The 19239-nt window shown below is 37.5% G+C and overlaps 1 protein-coding gene across 1 annotated transcript in view; it reads right to left on the bottom strand.

Annotated features, from left to right (window-relative positions):
* The window catches only part of galns (galactosamine (N-acetyl)-6-sulfatase), a 60138-nt gene extending 40984 nt beyond the window's left edge, over window positions 1-19154 (bottom strand). The window contains exons 1-9 of the mRNA XM_051709221.1: window positions 19007-19154; window positions 17867-17990; window positions 14494-14568; window positions 14298-14400; window positions 12004-12147; window positions 9578-9644; window positions 8815-8942; window positions 5323-5462; window positions 5005-5108 (exon numbers count right to left, since the gene is read on the bottom strand). Coding sequence (XP_051565181.1) covers window positions 5005-5108; window positions 5323-5462; window positions 8815-8942; window positions 9578-9644; window positions 12004-12147; window positions 14298-14400; window positions 14494-14568; window positions 17867-17990; window positions 19007-19117 — 996 coding nt within the window. The 5' untranslated portion in view covers window positions 19118-19154. The remainder of the gene's footprint in view (window positions 1-5004; window positions 5109-5322; window positions 5463-8814; window positions 8943-9577; window positions 9645-12003; window positions 12148-14297; window positions 14401-14493; window positions 14569-17866; window positions 17991-19006) is intronic.
* Between the last annotated feature and the right edge of the window lie 85 nt (window positions 19155-19239).

Here is a 19239-nt window from a genome sequence, read left to right as displayed (position 1 = left end):
ATGTGGAAAAGGACCAAAGAGAACAATTAATAAAGGTAACTAGCTGCTACCACCAGCTGCTTTTAAAATAACATGGGGAAAAAGACCTCCCATTTATATTCCGTTCCTTCTCTTCTTTTTGTTGTCTGTTTCTCTGTGTCTTGGGATGTTGGTAGTTATCTGAGCAGACAGACCTGTGAGCCCCGTCTTACACGCTCATGGGTCTTCGAGCTGATACAGAACTGCAAAGACTGGGATGACCACATTTAATATTTAAAATGATAAAGTTCAGACTCAATTCAAACTAAAATCTGATTGGATGACCCTCTTTCAAAACCATACATTCTATATAGAGTGCAACAGTCAGGTTCCGGAGGTAAAAATCATCTACATTTTCTCCAAAGGGGAATTGATTTTTAATGATAACTTATAAACCTTTAAAGACAGACCTACCATGAGTTCAGAGGTTGTTAATCGATGGTAAATGCATCCGTAGAAGCCATTAGTTTACATTATTTTAACTTCATTTTGAAAAAAATCATGTTTAATAGTCAGATTGCTGGTAAAGAACTATGCTACCCATGAACTTGAAGAGAAAAGATCCACCAATCAGAGAGTCATGGCCAACATAGCTCACCAAAAGAGCTCCGCAGCGACCACCCACACTCATGACGCACTGTGAATGATGCACTAAAGTCGCTCTCCCGACACTCTCAAACTACTTATATATTTGCTGTATATTTATATGAATATTAAGCAATAAACTTAAAATATATTGTTTCTATACTTATAATCAACCACTTTAAATAAATAGTTTTAGGCTATATTATTTTTATTACGTCATTCACAATGCTTCATGAGACTGTAGTTCATTTCCTCATTAAAGACATTAAGTACACGGTTTTGTACCTTTTGTCTTTTTGTCCAATTTTCAAATACTTTTTAAGGCTGTGTCTCGTTTCGAAGGCTGCGTGCTCCGGTGGTCGTGTTTGTAGGCTGCATACGTCACAGAGGCTGTCTTGTTTCGGAAAAGCGAGTAGGACCAAAGTCTTTTTAGCAAATCAAGTCACTCGGCGGCCATCTTTTGAATGCTCCCAGGCAGCTATTTTCTATGTAAACAAGCGGCATACAAGTGCACATCGGAATGAGGACAGACCGAAATCTCCAAAATGGTTGGTCAAGATTACGATCAAATAAGATGTTTCAAATTAGCAGTCAAATCTGACAACACTGGTATCATAAATTTTGCTTCTTTACCTCAGATCACGCTAAAAACCGATTTTTTCCCAGCTTGTATAGCTAATGCTCATGCGCGTTCTCGAGTTGATTGACAGGCGATGCCTAAACCTAAAAGGTGATTGGCTATTTTACCTGTAGGGTGGGACTTCCTTTCCACATCTGATGACAGTTGGGTGTTCCAATTTCTCCCATTCATTTTAATAGAAGTGACCCGTCTCTGCTAAATAGTCTCTGGTAGGACACTCAGAATGCAGCCTTCGAATGCGATTTTCTTCCACTGGAATTCGGAGGATGCAAGAGGTGTATCCTTCGTTGGCACTCACAACCCACAATTCTTTGCTTCAACGGAAACATACATCATTTCGCTGAAATAATAACGGGGATTTACCCGAAAATATGATGTTCAAATGCAAGTAATGTTAATTCCTACGTTTTTTTTTCAGTAAGTGAAGTATACAATATGTCAAATTATAATAATATATCATCTAAAATAAAGTATTATGAAGTAAATATAAAAGTACAGCTGCAAAATCCATTTCCTTTTCTTTCTACATCGTTACAACTTTCCTAAAGTTTACCTTTAGAGTAATCCTTCTCACTCAGAGCGCTCGCGCTTGAGAGCATTGCGTGCTGTCATAGCCATGATACGATCTGTTTCCTTTTGTCCTACAAAGGCCGTCTCGTTTAAATGAAGCAAATTTGAAGTTGAGGCACTCGGTATACAGCGTCCTACATAGCACCAGCCTTCGAAACGAGACACAGCCTTATTGTAGTAACACGATGGCACATAACAACAAAACTAACTGTGATTGGTTGTTTACATGTCTCAGACAGCTTTCGCGGCTTGAGTCACTAATCAGCCAAAGGGAACATTTATTGGCCAATGTGATCATTTAAAAATTCTGAAAATCAGCCGATTTATCGCCTTGGCGAAATATTGGTCAACCATTTATATTAGTGTATCAAATATTCCAGATTATTACACGTTGCCCTGGAATACTTGATTTTGATTGGTCAATGACACCATCTAGCGGTCTGATTTGTCTGAGTAACAACCGCACCTCCACATACCACATTTCGCTCATACGGGTACTGCGAGTCATATTTCCTGCTTCTTGGATCACTGTGCGATCCAAGCTAATAAAATTATTTAAACTCAAATCAATGTTTCATGAGCATTTATTTAATTATTTGGCAAGTAGTCTTGTAATAAATTGCATAATGAACAGTCAGACGGTCATTATTTACAAAATTAATACCAACAGAACTTTAACGTGAACCAGTGGTGGATTTCAGCTGTTCGATGATTAATCACTTCTCACATAATTACATAATTTCAATGCAAATCAATATTTAATGTGCATTTATTTATTTATTTGGTCAGTAGCCGTGTAATAAGTGGGATAATGTACAGTCAACCCTTCAGGTTGATACAAAAGTCCTGAAGTCCTGATCACCCTGTCGGGGTTTATTTTACAATAACAGCTGGCTGACTGTACAACATACCCTACTAATCCCACACATAACAAAACGAACTGTGGTTGGTCACTGTACATGTCAATCAGACAGTCTATTCCTGTCTAAGTGGGCCGTTCTTGGCCAAAATAAGCTGCAGCGTGGGCCAGACTTTATGTAGATTAAAAAATGTTCATCATATGACCCTTTTAATAGTACCATTCCTCTGGTCTTTCAAGCATTTCTGATGAGGACAACCACTTTAAAACAGCAATGCTTCCCGTAAGAGAAATGGAAGAGAAGATACCCATATCACAAAGCGCCACATGCACGAGTGGAGCAGGACTGGCAAAATTCAGCCTGCAGCTTGAAGACAAACATTAACAGTGTGAAACACCTGCTAATTCCACTCTGCAGTGCTCTGGCACTGCCCAGACACCTGGCACCAAACACGCTTCCATACCAGCCGCATACCCCAACACTCCGTCCTTTATCCTGCAAGGCTGGCATATTCAGATACTGAAGCCCTCATTACAGCTCAATCCAACCTCAGCAAACACACAAACAGATTAGCCGCTTAAGACGCTCCCAATCCCCTTCTCCCGCACTATCAGGGATGTGCACACCCCTCAGATATGAGCCGGGGGCAGGCTTAGCGCGGCTCCTGCGCTCCCTCCTCCAAAAATCCCCCCAAGCCGCAGCCCCATGTCACAGCTGCCCCTAATACAATTAAAAGTCGTTTGCGGAACGCACGAGTTCTGCGGATCAGGAAAGGAAGTCAGCCTCCATCACAAAAACCGGGGGTTAGACGGAGGAAACAGAGATTGCTTCTCAAAATGTCAAGACTACAGATCATAAGGATTTTTTAAAGGAACGATTTTGGTTCCGATTCCGTTCATTAACAATTCCATCTTTCAGCAGCACTGAGGAAGAAAGAGTGGACAATGTTTGGAAAGCAATTCACTGATAGTATATTATATGAGCATGTGTTCTATGCAAGTGCTAGCAGTTAAGCAGATACGCACCTATAGGGTCAAATACACTTTAAAATTAATTTAAAATACCGGTCTTGGCAAGGAATTAACTCGTTAAACTCTGATGCATTTTTGGGCTGCCATCTGCAATTTTTAACACACAAATTTGAAAGTTCACCATTCACACGCACTGTGGATTAAACGCAAAAAATTGGTCTAATTATTTTCAACAAAAAAAATAAATAAAAAAAATAAAATAAAAAAGACTCATTTCATAAATATGTGTTTCTAATCTTATGATAAACATATTTTTTTTAATCTTTTTTTTTTTTTGTCCCAACTTTGTAAGCATGTAATTCTGGTTCTGTTCACTCTATCTCACTTTGAAAAGTCTTATTTTGTTCCACTAGATGGCAGCAAGTACTAGAAAAAAGTTTTTTTCTCTATGACATTCCATCACAATTTACAGATCTGAAATGTAGGTGGTGCTCTAATGCATTTTATCCCTCACAGGATGGCTCATCCATAGACATTCAGTCTAATTTTCAGTTTATGTACCACCCTCATCGTTTCATTGAATATCTCGGCCACTGAGTGGACTACGAGCTCAATCTAGGAGGCATTAGAAAGCTGAGATCCTCATATTTGCGATGATATATAATGTTTTATCATCAATTGTCGAAAACCATTAGTCGAAATATCAATATTCGAAAATTATGATTAGATTAGCATGCTTTTGCTGCTAGATGGCATATTTGGTTCTGGACATCTAAGATATAACATTGGATTATTCAGCCAAGCAAGCTCACAGACAAGTAAAAAAATGGCTCATTTTTTTAGACAACAGCCTAAGGTAAAAGCAAATATAAAGTTTTTAGCTATTTGGGGCTTACAGCAGCAATAATCGGTGCATAAAAGGGTCGTATGTATTTGATGACTTACAGAAATCATATTTCATTTTGTGATTCTTTTGAAAATCTTTAAAACTATGGTATTAGTGCAACAAAATAAACTATACAGTCACATTCCTGAGAATGAGAGCTATCATTTGAAATGACTTGTCCATTTAAGTGCCATGTGAAAGACTTTTAAATTCAAATTAATATTACTAACCCATTACCTCTAGGGGGCACTAATTTGCGACGCAAATGCTTTCAGGCCTTATTTTGTTATTTTGTGTAGCATAAATGCAAAAGTGATGTATTCTCTGAAAAGTTCAGATTCTAAGCTTTCAAACTGTACCTCATTTGCCTGACCTATGTATATGGGGACTTGTGAAAAGCGGATTTGTATCAAAATGTCAGATCTGCAGGACTTGCAGTGCAAATGCCTATATAGGTAAATGAGTAATTCTTACTGTTCCAGCAGGGATGCGTCCAGGCCACCAGGCAATGGCTGGTTCCCTCATACCTCCTTCGAACGTAGTCTCCTTCCCACAGAGGAATGGACCATTACTGCCACCTGAGGAGGAAGAGGAACAGAGGACAAACTCAGACAAAGCAGTGGTGTTCATGCAGGATATATAATTTCAATTCCCCCTCGTGTTGGTGCCAGTGTTGAAATCGAACACTAGAAATGCCAAGATTAGACCATTTAAATGCTTTTCTTTTTTATTAATTAATATTTTTAATTTATTATTAAAAAGGTATTATTTAATTGCTTTAAACAATCATACTTTGTAATGGTCCGGACATCACTGCTGCCCCATTATCAGAGGTAAAGAACACCAGTGTGTTGTTCTGGATGCCCAGACTGACAAGCAGGTCAAGAATCTGACCGATGCTGTGGTCCAACTCCATCACTGCATCGCCATAGCTACAGGATAAAGTACACATTTTTATCACAACACTCACTAAGCAACTCCAGAGGGACTTCTGGTATGTGACTCAGGGGGTTTTCAAGTTTTCAGGAGCTGCTCTGTAAACCTTCCTACTTTTATACACTACCAGTCACGTTTGGACACTGTTGACTGAATTTATGTTTCTCATGATCATAGAAACCTTCTCACCTAAAGGCTTATGCTTAACCCTTATGTTCTGTTTGGACATTTTTGTCCGATTTGATCCCCTTTTTTATATAGGTTAAAATTGTATCCATCATCGGAGTGGTCTGGGTCTTTGTGACTTTTCCTCTTTTTACCATCTAAACACACAAAAGAAATCCTGAAAAGATTCCATCAAGTTTAGGCGGTTTTACTAAAAATGTCACACTCGTACTGTTCCTAGACAAATTTGTCCGACCATAGAAATCAATAGGTAAATCAGTGGGTAAGACCAGAACACACACACATACACACACACATACACACACACACAGACAGACAGACAGACAGAAATCAATGGAAATTAATGGAAATAAATCACACATACACCATCACAGACATACATACACATTTACACATTGCAAATGCAGCTTTGAGTTAATTTATATTATTTAATGATGTTTGCAAAATAAATGGTAGATAACAAAGTTATTTTTTAACTAATATGTCTTCTCTTTGCAACACAATGGTCAGGTTTGACTGTACATTGAGCACTACATGTGGCATTATTGCAAAAAACTGAATATTCAGAGCAAGTGGTTTAAAAATAACTACACTTTGACAAATAATTGTCTCTTGGAATGCCTAAATATATATCCAAATGTATAACTTGATAATACCTATAAATTAAGTTGGGTTACAGACACCACTGAACAATAAGGGGAACTCTGAGGACACCAATAGGCTATACTTGACATAGCAATGAAATAAAAGTTTTAATGATTTTTTTTTTCCAGCAGATGGCAGCAGACACTCCTAATGCTTGACACATAGCAGCCTTTGATAATTATACATTTTTTTATGTGCAACTTTAATGGTGTAATTTGAGCTAATTGAGCTAATCCATAAAATAAAAACTTCAAAAAATGCAAAAGGAAATGCGTTCATAATTATGAAAGCAGTTTAGAGGTGTGACAAACAAAATATTTCAATAAATGTGTCATTGCGTATTTTTGGAAAAGACAGGTTACACAAAGACGTACAAGTGTTATTCGAATATGAACAGAACACAAGGGTTAAATATGTCAAATTAATTTTGTAGACATACATAAATTATGCTAACATGGAGATATCCTTACAAAACTACTTAAAAAAAAAAAAAAAAGGATGAAATGGAGCAGTTAACAAGTGTCCAGCAGACATGGGAACTCTGTCAATACTGTTTAAAAAAGCATACCAGGACAGATCTCTTGGAGTTTGAGAGAATGACCACAGAGCGCACAGCTGAAATTTAGACAAATGGTGACTACTTTGTTTTTGATCATTAAAATTTGTTCATACTTAAAAACATTACGTAAAAGAAATTAATAAATAAAATAAATTATGTCAAAATGTATAATTTATGTTGTATATTTTTTATTGAAAATGTCAAGACCAATATGACAGCCGATATTATCAATCTAGAAAAAAAATCTGTTTCATTTATTATGAAACCGATATTATTTATTTATTCAGTTATAGTATACTAATTGGGAAATAAGTAATTATCTGATATTATCTGCTTGTAATATCGGTCCGCCTATAACAATACAGATAATAAAAAAACACCAATATGTCCTAATAGCAATATGATTTACAATACATTATGCAATCGTCCTAAAAAAACACCAATACTCGCTTATTATATAGTGGAGTTCAAAAGTCTGAGTCCACATTGAAAATCTGTGATTCAAAATCAAAATCTAACTTGGAAATAAACTGAAAGTTTTACGATTTTGAAAAACACAGAATAAAGAAAAGTTCTCTTTTTTTTGTAAAAAAATATACACTGGCGGCCAAAAGTTTGGAATAATGTACAGATTTTGTTGTTTTGGAAGGAAATTGGTAATTTAATTCAACAATGTGGCATTGAACTGATCACAAAGTATAGTCAGGACATTACTGATGTAAAAAACAGCACCATCACTATTTGAAAAAAGTCATTTTTGATCAAATCTAGACAGGCCCCATTTCCATTACTCAATCTCCAACACCTTATCCTTGAGTAATCATGTTAAATTGCTAATTTGGTACTAGAAAATCACTTGCCATTATATCAAACAGTGCTGAAAGCTATTTGGTTTGTTAAATGAAGCTTAACATTGTCTGTGTTTGTTTTTGAGTTGCCACAGTATACAATAGACTGGCATGTCTTAAGATCAATATTAGGTTAAAAATGGCAAAAAAGAAACAGCTTTCTCTAGAAACTCATCAGTCAATCGTTTTGAGGGATGAAGGCTATACAACGCTTGAATTTGCCAAAAAACTGAAGATTTCATACAAAGGTGTACACTACAGTCTTCAAAGACAAAGGAACAACTGGCTCTAACAAGGACAGAAAGAGATGTGGAAGGTCAGATGTACAACTCAACAAGAAGATAAGTACATCAGAGTCTCTAGTTTGAGAAATAGACGCCACACATGTCCTCAGCTGACAGCTTCATTGAATTCTACCCGCTCAACACCAGTTTCATGTACAACAGTAAAGAGAAGCAGGGGTGCAGGCCTTATGGGAAGAATTGCAAAGAAAAAGCCACTTTTGAAACAGAAAATCAAAAAGAAAAGGTTAGAGTGGGCAAAGAAACACAGACATTGGACAACAGATAATTGGAAAAGAGAGTTATGGATCTTAACCCCATTGAGCTTTTGTGGGATCAGCTAGACTGTAAGGTGTGTGAGAAGTGCCCGACAAGACAGCCACATCTATGGCAAGTGCTACAGGAAGTGTGGGGTGAAATGTCACCTGAGTATCTGGACAAACTGACAGCTAGAATGTCAAGGATCTGCAAAGCTGTCATTGCTGCACGTGGAGGATTTTTTGATGAGAACTCTTTGAAGTAGTTTAAGAAGTTCTGAACATTTGTTTTCAAATTGTAATAGTGATTTTTCACGTTATTAATGTCCTGACTATACATTGTGATCAGCTGAATGCCACTTTGGTGAATAAAAGTACCAATTTCTTTCTATAAGAGCAAAATCTGTACATTATTCCAAACTTTTGGCTGCCTATGTATATTAAATTAGAAAAATGCAAAATAGAAGCACTTTCTCTAGTGGACAATTGAATCCCACTATATACTGTAATATAGTTGCCAAGCAGTAAGTCAACTGTATGAATGAACAATAGTATTAGTGATGCTTGCATACCGCCCCCTCTGGCTTTTTCCAAGAAAGGGGTTTGAGGCGTAAACAGGTGCATGGGTAGCATCTGGAGCCCAGTAGAGAAAGAAGGGCTGCTGGGCGAGAGCCTGCTGAGAGATGAAGTCCAAACTTTCCTGAAACCAGACAAACCAATATCAGAGACCTCTCATGATGCACTTGTCCAAGTCAACATCACTGATCCACACAAATAAATAAAACCAGGTTTGACCGATATTTTGTACCGATTTGCACACTTTTCTACTTATAGTCATTGGTTCTTCAATATCAGGACTATGAATAAATGCCACAATTTAGTGGATTTCTAAAGAATAGCACTCAGCAACACTATTACACCACTGTGCGATCAACAGGTAAAGTAACTTTCTTTTGTAATATGATTTTTGCATTATTAACAAAATAGCCATGCATACAAGTGAGATGCATAGCATCTTAAAGGGATAGTTCACTCAGAATGAAAGTTCATTTACTCACACTCAGGCCATCGCAGATGTGTATGACTTTCTTTCTTCTGCTGAACACAAATGAAGATTTTTAGAAGAATATCTCCGCTCTGTTGGTCCATTCAATGCAAGTGAATGGAGTCCAGAACTTTGAAGCTCCAAAAAGCACTTAAAATCTTTGTTTTTGTTCAGCAGAAGAAAGTCATACACATCTGGGGTGGCATGAGGTTGAGTAAATGATGAGAATTTTCATTTTTGGGTGAACTATTCCTTTAGTAAGCCAATTAACTGGTAAAGCAAAAACTCACCTTCAAATAAATCTGAGTGAGGTTGGATTCCCCTGCTTTCACATTTATCTCAAACTCTTCATAATACCTGTGAAACACAGAGATCTCAACTTCAAATTTAATAATACCATACATACAAACTCTCATTTCAACAACATGTGAGTTTCTGTTCCAAATCACAAGCTTCTTAAACCAAGCGCCGCCCCATGGTGTGATTACGGAGTGAGTTTGAAGAGGTAAATTGCGAGATTGTGTCTCAGAAGAGTTCTGAAGTCGTTATAAGAACGTGCTGAGTCGTGGAGCGGGAGAGGCAGCCTGTTCCAGGTGTCCTAACACACCGCTAACGCAACCCGTCATCTCCTGGATGTGTGTGTGTTTGTCTAGCCGTGTTCAAACACGGCATGCTGATTAATCCCACTGCTAAGTGCAAAACTAGCCCTATCGCCAGAGTCAATGACCTGGATTGCACATATGGCTGTTTTGGCGAGAACAAAAATGAGATACTACGTTGCAGCTGGTACAAATAAACAAAAAAAGAATGGAAAATTAAAAATGTCATGAACTTATTTAGAGGGCTGGCAGCTGATCCCAATGATCAAAGAGTGGTTCACTGGTATTATAAATCAGTGTGACGGAAATAAAATTATCTGAGTTAGTTACAAGAGTGACTGATGTTGAGAGACAAATTGATTGTCTGGAATCTTCATAGAGGGAATATAATCCGCGGGTTAATCCACCCGCGACCAAAGTTGATTTGGAATATCTCCTTGAAAAGCTTGAAGATCTTGAGAATAGAAGCCACAGGAATAACGTTCGAATTGTTGGAATTCCTGAGCATGAGGAGGGCAGAGATATGGTGAAATTCCTAGACGAGCTTTTCCCGAGTCTGCTCGACATAACAGGCCACAAGCTGGAAATCGAGCGAGCTCACAGAGTCCCAGCTCACAGATTTGCTGAGGGAGATAGGCCCCGATTGATTCTGGTAACGAGATCATCCGATAAAGATCTTGTGTTGCGCCAGGCGAGGAGCAAAGGGAAGCTTTCTTGGAAGAACCATAATATTTTCTTGTTCCCGGACTTTGCGAGTTCAACAAGAGAGAAACGCTATCGGTTTAAGGAATGTAAGAAACTCTTACATCAGCGAAAGATCACTTTTGCTCTGATGTTTCTGGCCAAACTGAGAATAGAAACGAAGGACGATCGCAAATTATTTACATGTCCCAATCAGGCAATGTCTTTTATTGAATCAATGGGTGAGTAAACCATTGAGTGTTTCTCATGTGAGTGGGTCGACCCGCTGTACTTACTCTGGCTTTTGAGGAAGCTGGGTGTCATTTTGGTTTCTTTTTTCTTTTTGCGTTGGCTCTGCCGAGCGCCTGGAGTTTGTTTAGTGAATAACACTTTTCCTTAAAGAAACTTTTGCATTGACGAAAGATTACTTTTGCATTGAAGTTCCCAGCCAGTTTGAGAGTGGACACTACGGATGACCGCAAAATATCTACATGCTCACACAAAGGATGTCTTTTATGAGGCAAAATTGAGCAATCCGATGGCAAAGTTGTCGTGGGGGCTCGTGGGCGTTCATGGACCTTTTGAGTTTAGAGGGATTGTCGCTGGTTGGCACTCTCGTGTGTGGGGTTAATGCGCACGTTTTTCTTTTTCTGTTCGTTTTGTTCGGGGGGAAGTTCGGGGTTTGATTGTTTCACTAATGGGGAATGTGGTCTGTATAATTTTGTTTCTGACACACAATTTATTTTTCTACAATATAAAAATGTTAATATGAGTGTACTATCTCTCTCCACTTGGAATGTGAATGGGTTTGGGCACCCCATAAAAAGAAGGAAGGTTATTAATTTTCTTAAACGTAAGAAATATGATATAGTGTTTCTTCAAGAAACACATCTCTCCCCGCAGGAAGCTGAAAAATTTGGGAAGATATGAGAGAGAGCAACACATGCAGCCGTTTTCGTGTGTTATGCTGTAAAGCACATTTTGATTTATGTTCAAACTGAAGAGTGAAAAAACAAAAAGCTTTACGTTGGATTGTTTGCCCGGCTCCCGCTTCCTCCTTGGTAGAGAGTTACGAACCTGCCACAGTCTTGTTACAATCAGCTTTTTACATGTTCTTCAGAAAATGTGGTTCTCGCACAATCACAACTCGCCGCCACAATGCCAAGGAGATCACATGCAGTTACTAAGGTGTTCTAAGTGATTTCTAGGGTGTTCTGCTTACTGGCCCAAGTCAAAACAGCCCACCCCCAAGTCTTTATGATATTCTGGTCTGAGTCCACTTGTTTAATTGTCCGCTAGGTAAGTCTGAGTTCTTAGAAAAGTAATTAGAAAAGACAAATTACGCATCAAGGTGTAATACTTCAGTTTAGAGATTTTGAAAACCCTAGATATGAACAAACATATCTAATAACATGTGCATCATGCATGTATCTCACCTTCCCTTCATCACAGAGTTGTTGTAAACAGGTATGTTGGGACGGAAACTGTTGTTGTAAGGGCCAAAGTGGCAGTTAGGTGCACCAAACCATTCATCAAAGCCATGCTTCAGAGGCAAGTATTGAGTTCTGTGGCCAAGGTGCCTGAGGTGAGAGACAAAAGTTAAAAGGTGAAATAAAGATGATGGGTTTGTTCAGAATTGCATACTACCATATTTACTCATGGTATTCTTGCAGTATGTAGTATGTGTACTTTGCACAGTATACAAATTTTCTGTAAAGTATGCATAAAATACCCAGATGACATAGACTACCATTCACAAGTTTTATAACACTAAAACATTTTTGTTCTTGAAAGAAATTGGTGCTTCTGTTCACCAAGGATGCATTACATTGTTCATGTAATTGACTTGATCTTCAATTTCCATTATGATAAATGAACATTAAGTGATGTAAACCAACATGTTTTTAAATATCTGTCTTGACTCATTTAAAAGACATTTTACATGAAATTGGAATAAAAATGCAAAATAATAAATAAAATAAAATAAAAATTATTTCCAGTATGATCGTTGGACGGCATTTGCTGAATTTAACATTCATGTGACAATGTTGCTTAATACTGTTTGAAATGTTTATCGTTGCACATGGGCATAGAATATGTGGGGGACGCAAGAGACGTCTCCCCTCACTTTCAATAAAACCAAATTCATCCCCTGCACTTTTTCCCTAAGCAAATGTGCTTACGTTGCGTATTTCATATACACCAAAATGTGCAATATGTGTAAATGCAAATGTTAAAATTCACTGGTCAATCTCTTCAGAGACAATAGATGCTCAACCACGTACTTCATGCATTCGTCATGTAGTGTCGTTTCCATGGTGACCATGTCACTCACCCGAGCTGGATGTCAGCCACCGGTCATTGGTCATGAAATCAACATGGCAAAATACTCTCCACTCATTTATTTACCGTGACATCAAGCAATGTAAGTTGTCATGTGGCATCTGTTGACATTTTTGATGATGATCTATGATATTATTATGGTATTATAGCTCGCATCTGAAAGCAAAAGAAGCTTTTACGTAATTATGCGTGCATTCGTCATTCACGCTTACACACGAATCGCATTTGTGCCTACAAGTGCTTTTGCGTGTTTCATCCAATACTGAATGCCATTTCATTTGACCACCTTTACGATTGTGTGAGACACTCACGGCAATAACGGAAGGTACAAGAAAAAAGGCGTAAAATTTTTGTATTTCTTATGCTTCCAAGTCTCTACTGAAAGATCAATATACAGATATAATACATTAGTTCTGATTATTTGCTGGAGGAGTTTGACTGAGAAGTAGGACTGTAATTAGCCATATAATAAATGTATTATTGCTTGGTTTGAGATGGCTTATAAAATCTAAAGTTATCTAGCCAAAGAGCGATTTTTTTTTCTTTAGCTATTTGCTGTCAAATTCGGCCCCACAAAGGCATATGTAGTAAAAATGCACACATTGACACTGGCTTCAAAGTTTTTTTGATTTTCCATCAAAATGTTCATTATCAAATTTACACACTTTGTATTCTCTGAATCTTATAGGATAGTAAAATCACTGTAAAAAGTGGTAGCCTGCACTTGTTACCTTAAAGAGCTAGTTCTACTTGATTTAACCCCTAAAGCTGTTTTTGTGGCATAACCTAATGTAATCAATTAATTTTGTTATGTTAAATTATATTTTTTTACTTCAATCAAACCAGTAACTAATTTATATGTTACCACATGAAGCACATTTTAGGGTAAAAATTTTTTTCTAAAGAGCTGTAGAATTAACATTTATTTCAAGAATATTGCAAAGTATTCAAATATATAGCCTACAAATACAGTATATAAGTATACTGTACAGTAGTTTGAGAGTTTAGGGAGATTTGATTGTTATACTCAAAAGTGCGTCATGGGAGTGGGTGGTCACTACAGAGCTCATTCACTGCAAAAAATAACTTTACATTGTATTTTTATCTTGTTTTCTAGTAAAAATATCTAAATATTCTTAAAACAAGAAATATTATCTTGACAAGAGAAAATGGCATAAGATATAAAGTCTTTTTTTTTTTTTTTTTTTAAGAAATCTGAAAAAATTTGGTAAACTTTATGCTCTTAAAACAAGAAAATTGCCAATGGGGTAAGAAAAATAAGCTTGTTTTCCCTTTGGCATATATACCATCGATTAACAACCTCGGAGCTCACAGTATGTCTGTCTTTAAAGATATTCTGGCGTGAGTGGCTGGAGGGAAACCTCACCACTTGCCAATGATCTTGTTGACATAATTTTTGTTCTTCAGCAGTTCTGGAAGCAGAATCTCATCCTGTGATATTCCCCCCACTATTTCCTGTGGTGTGTATGCTGAAGGAGAGAGATGTGTTAATGTTGCATACAACAAACAGTCATCAGAGTAGATAAACTGATAACAATAATAGAAATAATTTACGATCATACCATTCCTAGCGTGAGCATTGGTGGTGTAGAATCCATTTCTGACAGGAAGTCTACCAGTAAGCAATGCTGCCCTGGCTGTTAAATACAGAAATATTACATGGTAAACAAAAAGCCACAAAAAAACAAAGCTCTAAAACATAATCAGGCATGTCCATTTATGTCCATAGCCTGCACCATTGCTATGCACATGAATGATACATAAAATTGTCCGTCTATTTTCGGAGAAGTGGGCTTTTTTCAAGCAATCAGAAGATTTTCACCTGGCAGACAATAGAAAGAGTGATAGATTTGCACTGAAAGAGGACCTGAGCCATATCTATAGTGTGGGATCTTTTAACTTGGGCCAGTAAGCAAACACCAAGAACACCCTAGCAACCGCAAAGCAATTTTTAACAACCACTTAAAATGCCCAAGCAACTGCATAACGATGTCCTAATAACTACACAGAACATCCAAGCAACCATTTAGCAACACCCTAGCAACCATATAGAAATGCACTAATAACCTCTCAGAACAAACACCCTATCAACCAGATAACAATGCGCTAACAACCACCCAGAACACCCTAGCAACCATTTAGCAACACCCTATCAACCAGATAGCAATGCGTTAACAACCACCCAGAACACCCTTGCAACCATTTAGCAACACCCTAGCAACCACATAGCAATGCGCTAACAACCACCCAGAACACCCTTGCAACCATTTAGCAACACCCTAGCAACCACATAGCAATGCGCTAACAACCACCCAGAACACCCTTGCAACCATTTAGCAACACCCTATCAACCAGATAGCAATGCGTTAACAACCACCCAGAACACCCTTGCAACAATTTAGCAACACCCTAGCAACCACATAGCAATGCGCTAACAACCACCCAGAACACCCTAGCAACCATTTAGCAACACCCTAGCAACCACATAGCAATGCGTTAACAACCACCCAGAACACCCTTGCAACCATTTAGCAACACCCTATCAACCAGATAGCAATGCGTTAACAACCACCCAGAACACCCTTGCAACCATTTAGCAACACCCTAGCAACCACATAGCAATGTGCTAACAACCACCCAGAACACCCTAGCAACCATTTAGCAACACCCTAGCAACCACATAGTAATGCGTTAACAACCACCCAGAACACCCTTGCAACCATTTAGCAACACCCTAGCAACCACATAGCAATGCGCTAACAACTACCCAGAACACCCTTGCAACCATTTAGCAACACCCTAGCAACCACATAGCAATGCGCTAACAACCACCCAGAACACCCTTGCAACCATTTAGCAACACCCTAGCAACCACATAGCAATGCGTTAACAACCACCCAGAACACCCTTGCAACCATTTAGCAACACCCTAGCAACCACATAGCAATGCGCTAACAACTACCCAGAACACCCTTGCAACCATTTAGCAACACCCTAGCAACCACATAGCAATGCGCTAACAACCACCCAGAACACCCTTGCAACCATTTAGCAACACCCTAGCAACCACATAGTAATGCGCTAACAACCACCCAGAACACCCTTGCAACCATTTAGCAACACCCTAGCAACCAGATAGCAATGCGTTAACAACCACCCAGAACACCTTGCAACCATTTAGCAACACCCTAGCAACCACATAGCAATGCGTTAACAACCACCCAGAACACCCTTGCAACCATTTAGCAACACCCTAGCAACCAGATAGCAATGCGTTAACAACCACCCAGAACTCCTTGCAACCATTTAGCAACACCCTAGCAACCACATAGCAATGCGTTAACAACCACCCAGAACACCCTAGCAACCATTTAGCAACACTCTTGCAACTGCATAGCAATGCACAAAAAACACTCAGAACACCTTAGCAACTGCATAGAAACACCCTGGCAACCACCCACAACACCCTAGCATTGTGGTGTCGACTTCTGCAAGGGCAAACAGCACTCATATTTTCTTCATAAAGCGTAAAAATCGATTACATTTTACATATGATACAAAACATATGCAATACACTAACAGAATCAATAGAATCTGCGAAGGCTTTTTTATTCTTTAAAAATACATTTCAAAATCTAATCAAAGTGCAAGATTCTAATCCAGACCACATGTGCATTGGATGAAATAAATCACATTGTATTTAGGACTTAGAGAGAGAGAGAGAGATAGAGAGAGAGAGAGAGAGAGGAAAAATACATTGAACACCAGAGAGCTCACCCTGGATATTATGATTAGGAAGTTGTCTTCTTTCTACTCTCTGATTAAAATTCTAATTAAGGTTCTGAAGCAAAGCTCTATAATAACACCTCTGTACAGCAGCAGGTACGAGCGCAAGAGTCGCTCCAGGCACCTTCATCTCACACATTTGGATTAACTATTGATTAAGCCTTATTTGCTTAAAAATTAATTAGAATTGAAAAGGAGCTCTCCTCTGCATAGCAAGTCCATTTAAATTCCTAAATTATGCATCATTTGCATATTTCAATACTATTGGTATTATCCATATTAGCATAAAACATTGTCCTCTCCCTATCATGCAGCCACACACGCCTTGTGTTCTCATGTAGAATCAAAACGGATGAAGAATTTCAAGAATACTCTCTTTTAACTTTCTTTTGGAAGCATGATATTTTTAAATGTCCAAGAACATTTTGGCAATTGCAAAGTAATACTAATAAGTTGTCATCTATGTCAATGTCCAATACCCTAAAACACACTATCCACACTTCCATTTCAGTTACTTAAGTCAGAAATTAATTTAGCAAAGAACAAATATGTAAATGTAATGATTTAATAATAGTGTGGGCTTCTGTCTATTATGCATGATAAATAATGAATTATCATGTTATTATTTAATTACTTTCATCAATCAATGTATGTTGACATTCATATTCTGGAGTACAGATGACAATACCCTACATATAAGATTTTCTCTGGCATTTACTGTAATATTTTCAGTAATTCAGGCAAATTAAAGAGACAAGATGACCTGCTGCTAATGTCTTTGTCTCTGTTTGGAATAGCATACTACGACAACTCGCAGTGGCAGAATAAAGTACCTATATTTTGCACAATATGCCAAAATATGAAGTATACTGTATACACTGAGCTGAGCACACTGTGCTGGCTCGACTTGACCTTCCAGATTTTGCAAAATAACTGTAAAAAAAACAAAAAAACAAAATGAAAACAATTATAACTGAATTAAACGTGATGTAGTGAGGAAATATGTCAACAATGCAGCACACTACTGTTTGAAACATTTAGCAATGCCTAATGTTTGACATACTTTTTTTTTAAAACAATAGGCAGCATGCTGTATTTATTATCCAGTATGCTAGTATTTAATTCAAATAAAAGAAGAGCAGCACATACAGGGGGAGCAGAGAGGATTGGCAGTGTAGAAGTTTGGAAACAGCATCCCTTGAGCGGCCATCAGATCCAAGTTTGGCGTTTCCTTGGAGGGCTCTCCAAATACCCCCAAATCACCCCATCCCATCTGTAGAGACAAACAGAGAGTTACACTACCGGTCAAAAGTTTTGAAACACTTGACTGAAATGTTTCTCATGATCTTAAAAATCTTTTGATCTGATGGCGTATGCTTAAATGTTTGAAATTAGTTTTGTAGACAAAAATATAATTGTGCCAACATATTAATTTATTGCATTATAAATCTAAAATATAATTAAAAAAAAAGTTTTTGAAATTGATGACTTGGACTAAATAATAAAGAAAAGCAGCCAATAAGTGCTCAACATAGATGGGAACTCCTTCAATACTGTTTAAAAAGCATCCCAGGGTGATACCTCAAGAAGTTGGTTGAGAAAATGTCGAGAGTACATGTCTGCAAATTCTAGGCAAAGGGTGACTACTTTGAAGATGCTAAAATATAACACAGTTTTGATTTATTTTGGATTTTGTTTAGTCACAACATAATTCCCATAGTTCCATTTATGTTATTCCATAGTTTTGATGACTTTACTATTATTCTAAAATGTGAAAAAAAAAAATTATAATAAAGAGTTAGTGTTTCAAAGCTTTTGACCGGTAGTGTATATTAATGATTCTAGCTTCCAGTGAAAAAACAAAAACAAACAAACAAACAATGCGTTATTTCTCATGGTATTAAACTGGATTATATATATATATATATATATATATATATATATATATATATATATATATATATACATACATACACACACACATATATACTGTGTGTATATACAGTATATATAGACACACACACACACACACACAGTATACAATATTTAGTTGGTTAGTCAAATTCTCTGTAAGGAGATATACCCAAAAATGGTACCCCCAAAAAAACACAAATGAATAGCATAGATCAGACATATGTATTTCACTGAAACAAATGTGTTGTATAGACAGTATTGAATTACACAATTACAAATGATATCTGTTCAGAAAGCAGAAAAAACAAAAGTTTTTAGTGTAGTTCTGCAGTTAGTTGGTCTGTCAAATCATCTCTTATGAGTTACAGGACTTACATCATCCATAAGCATGATAATGATGTTTGGGGCATGTTGTCTTCCTGCAGTCTGACACACATATACTGTCCATAACGCACAGATAATCGTCTGATCTCGCAGAAGTGCCATTGTAACTTTCTTTCAAATCAGCTCACATCACCTGCTCACTGTAAACATAAACTGCTGCTCATATCACAGCTGTAAGAAAATGAGACTGACCAAGACAGTCTACATTGCAATTTGTTTTTGCA

Source organism: Myxocyprinus asiaticus, chromosome 1, assembly GCF_019703515.2.
Source record: "Myxocyprinus asiaticus isolate MX2 ecotype Aquarium Trade chromosome 1, UBuf_Myxa_2, whole genome shotgun sequence".
Taxonomy (NCBI): Eukaryota; Metazoa; Chordata; class Actinopteri; order Cypriniformes; family Catostomidae; genus Myxocyprinus; species Myxocyprinus asiaticus.
This window is presented reverse-complemented; position numbering and strand designations above follow the sequence as displayed.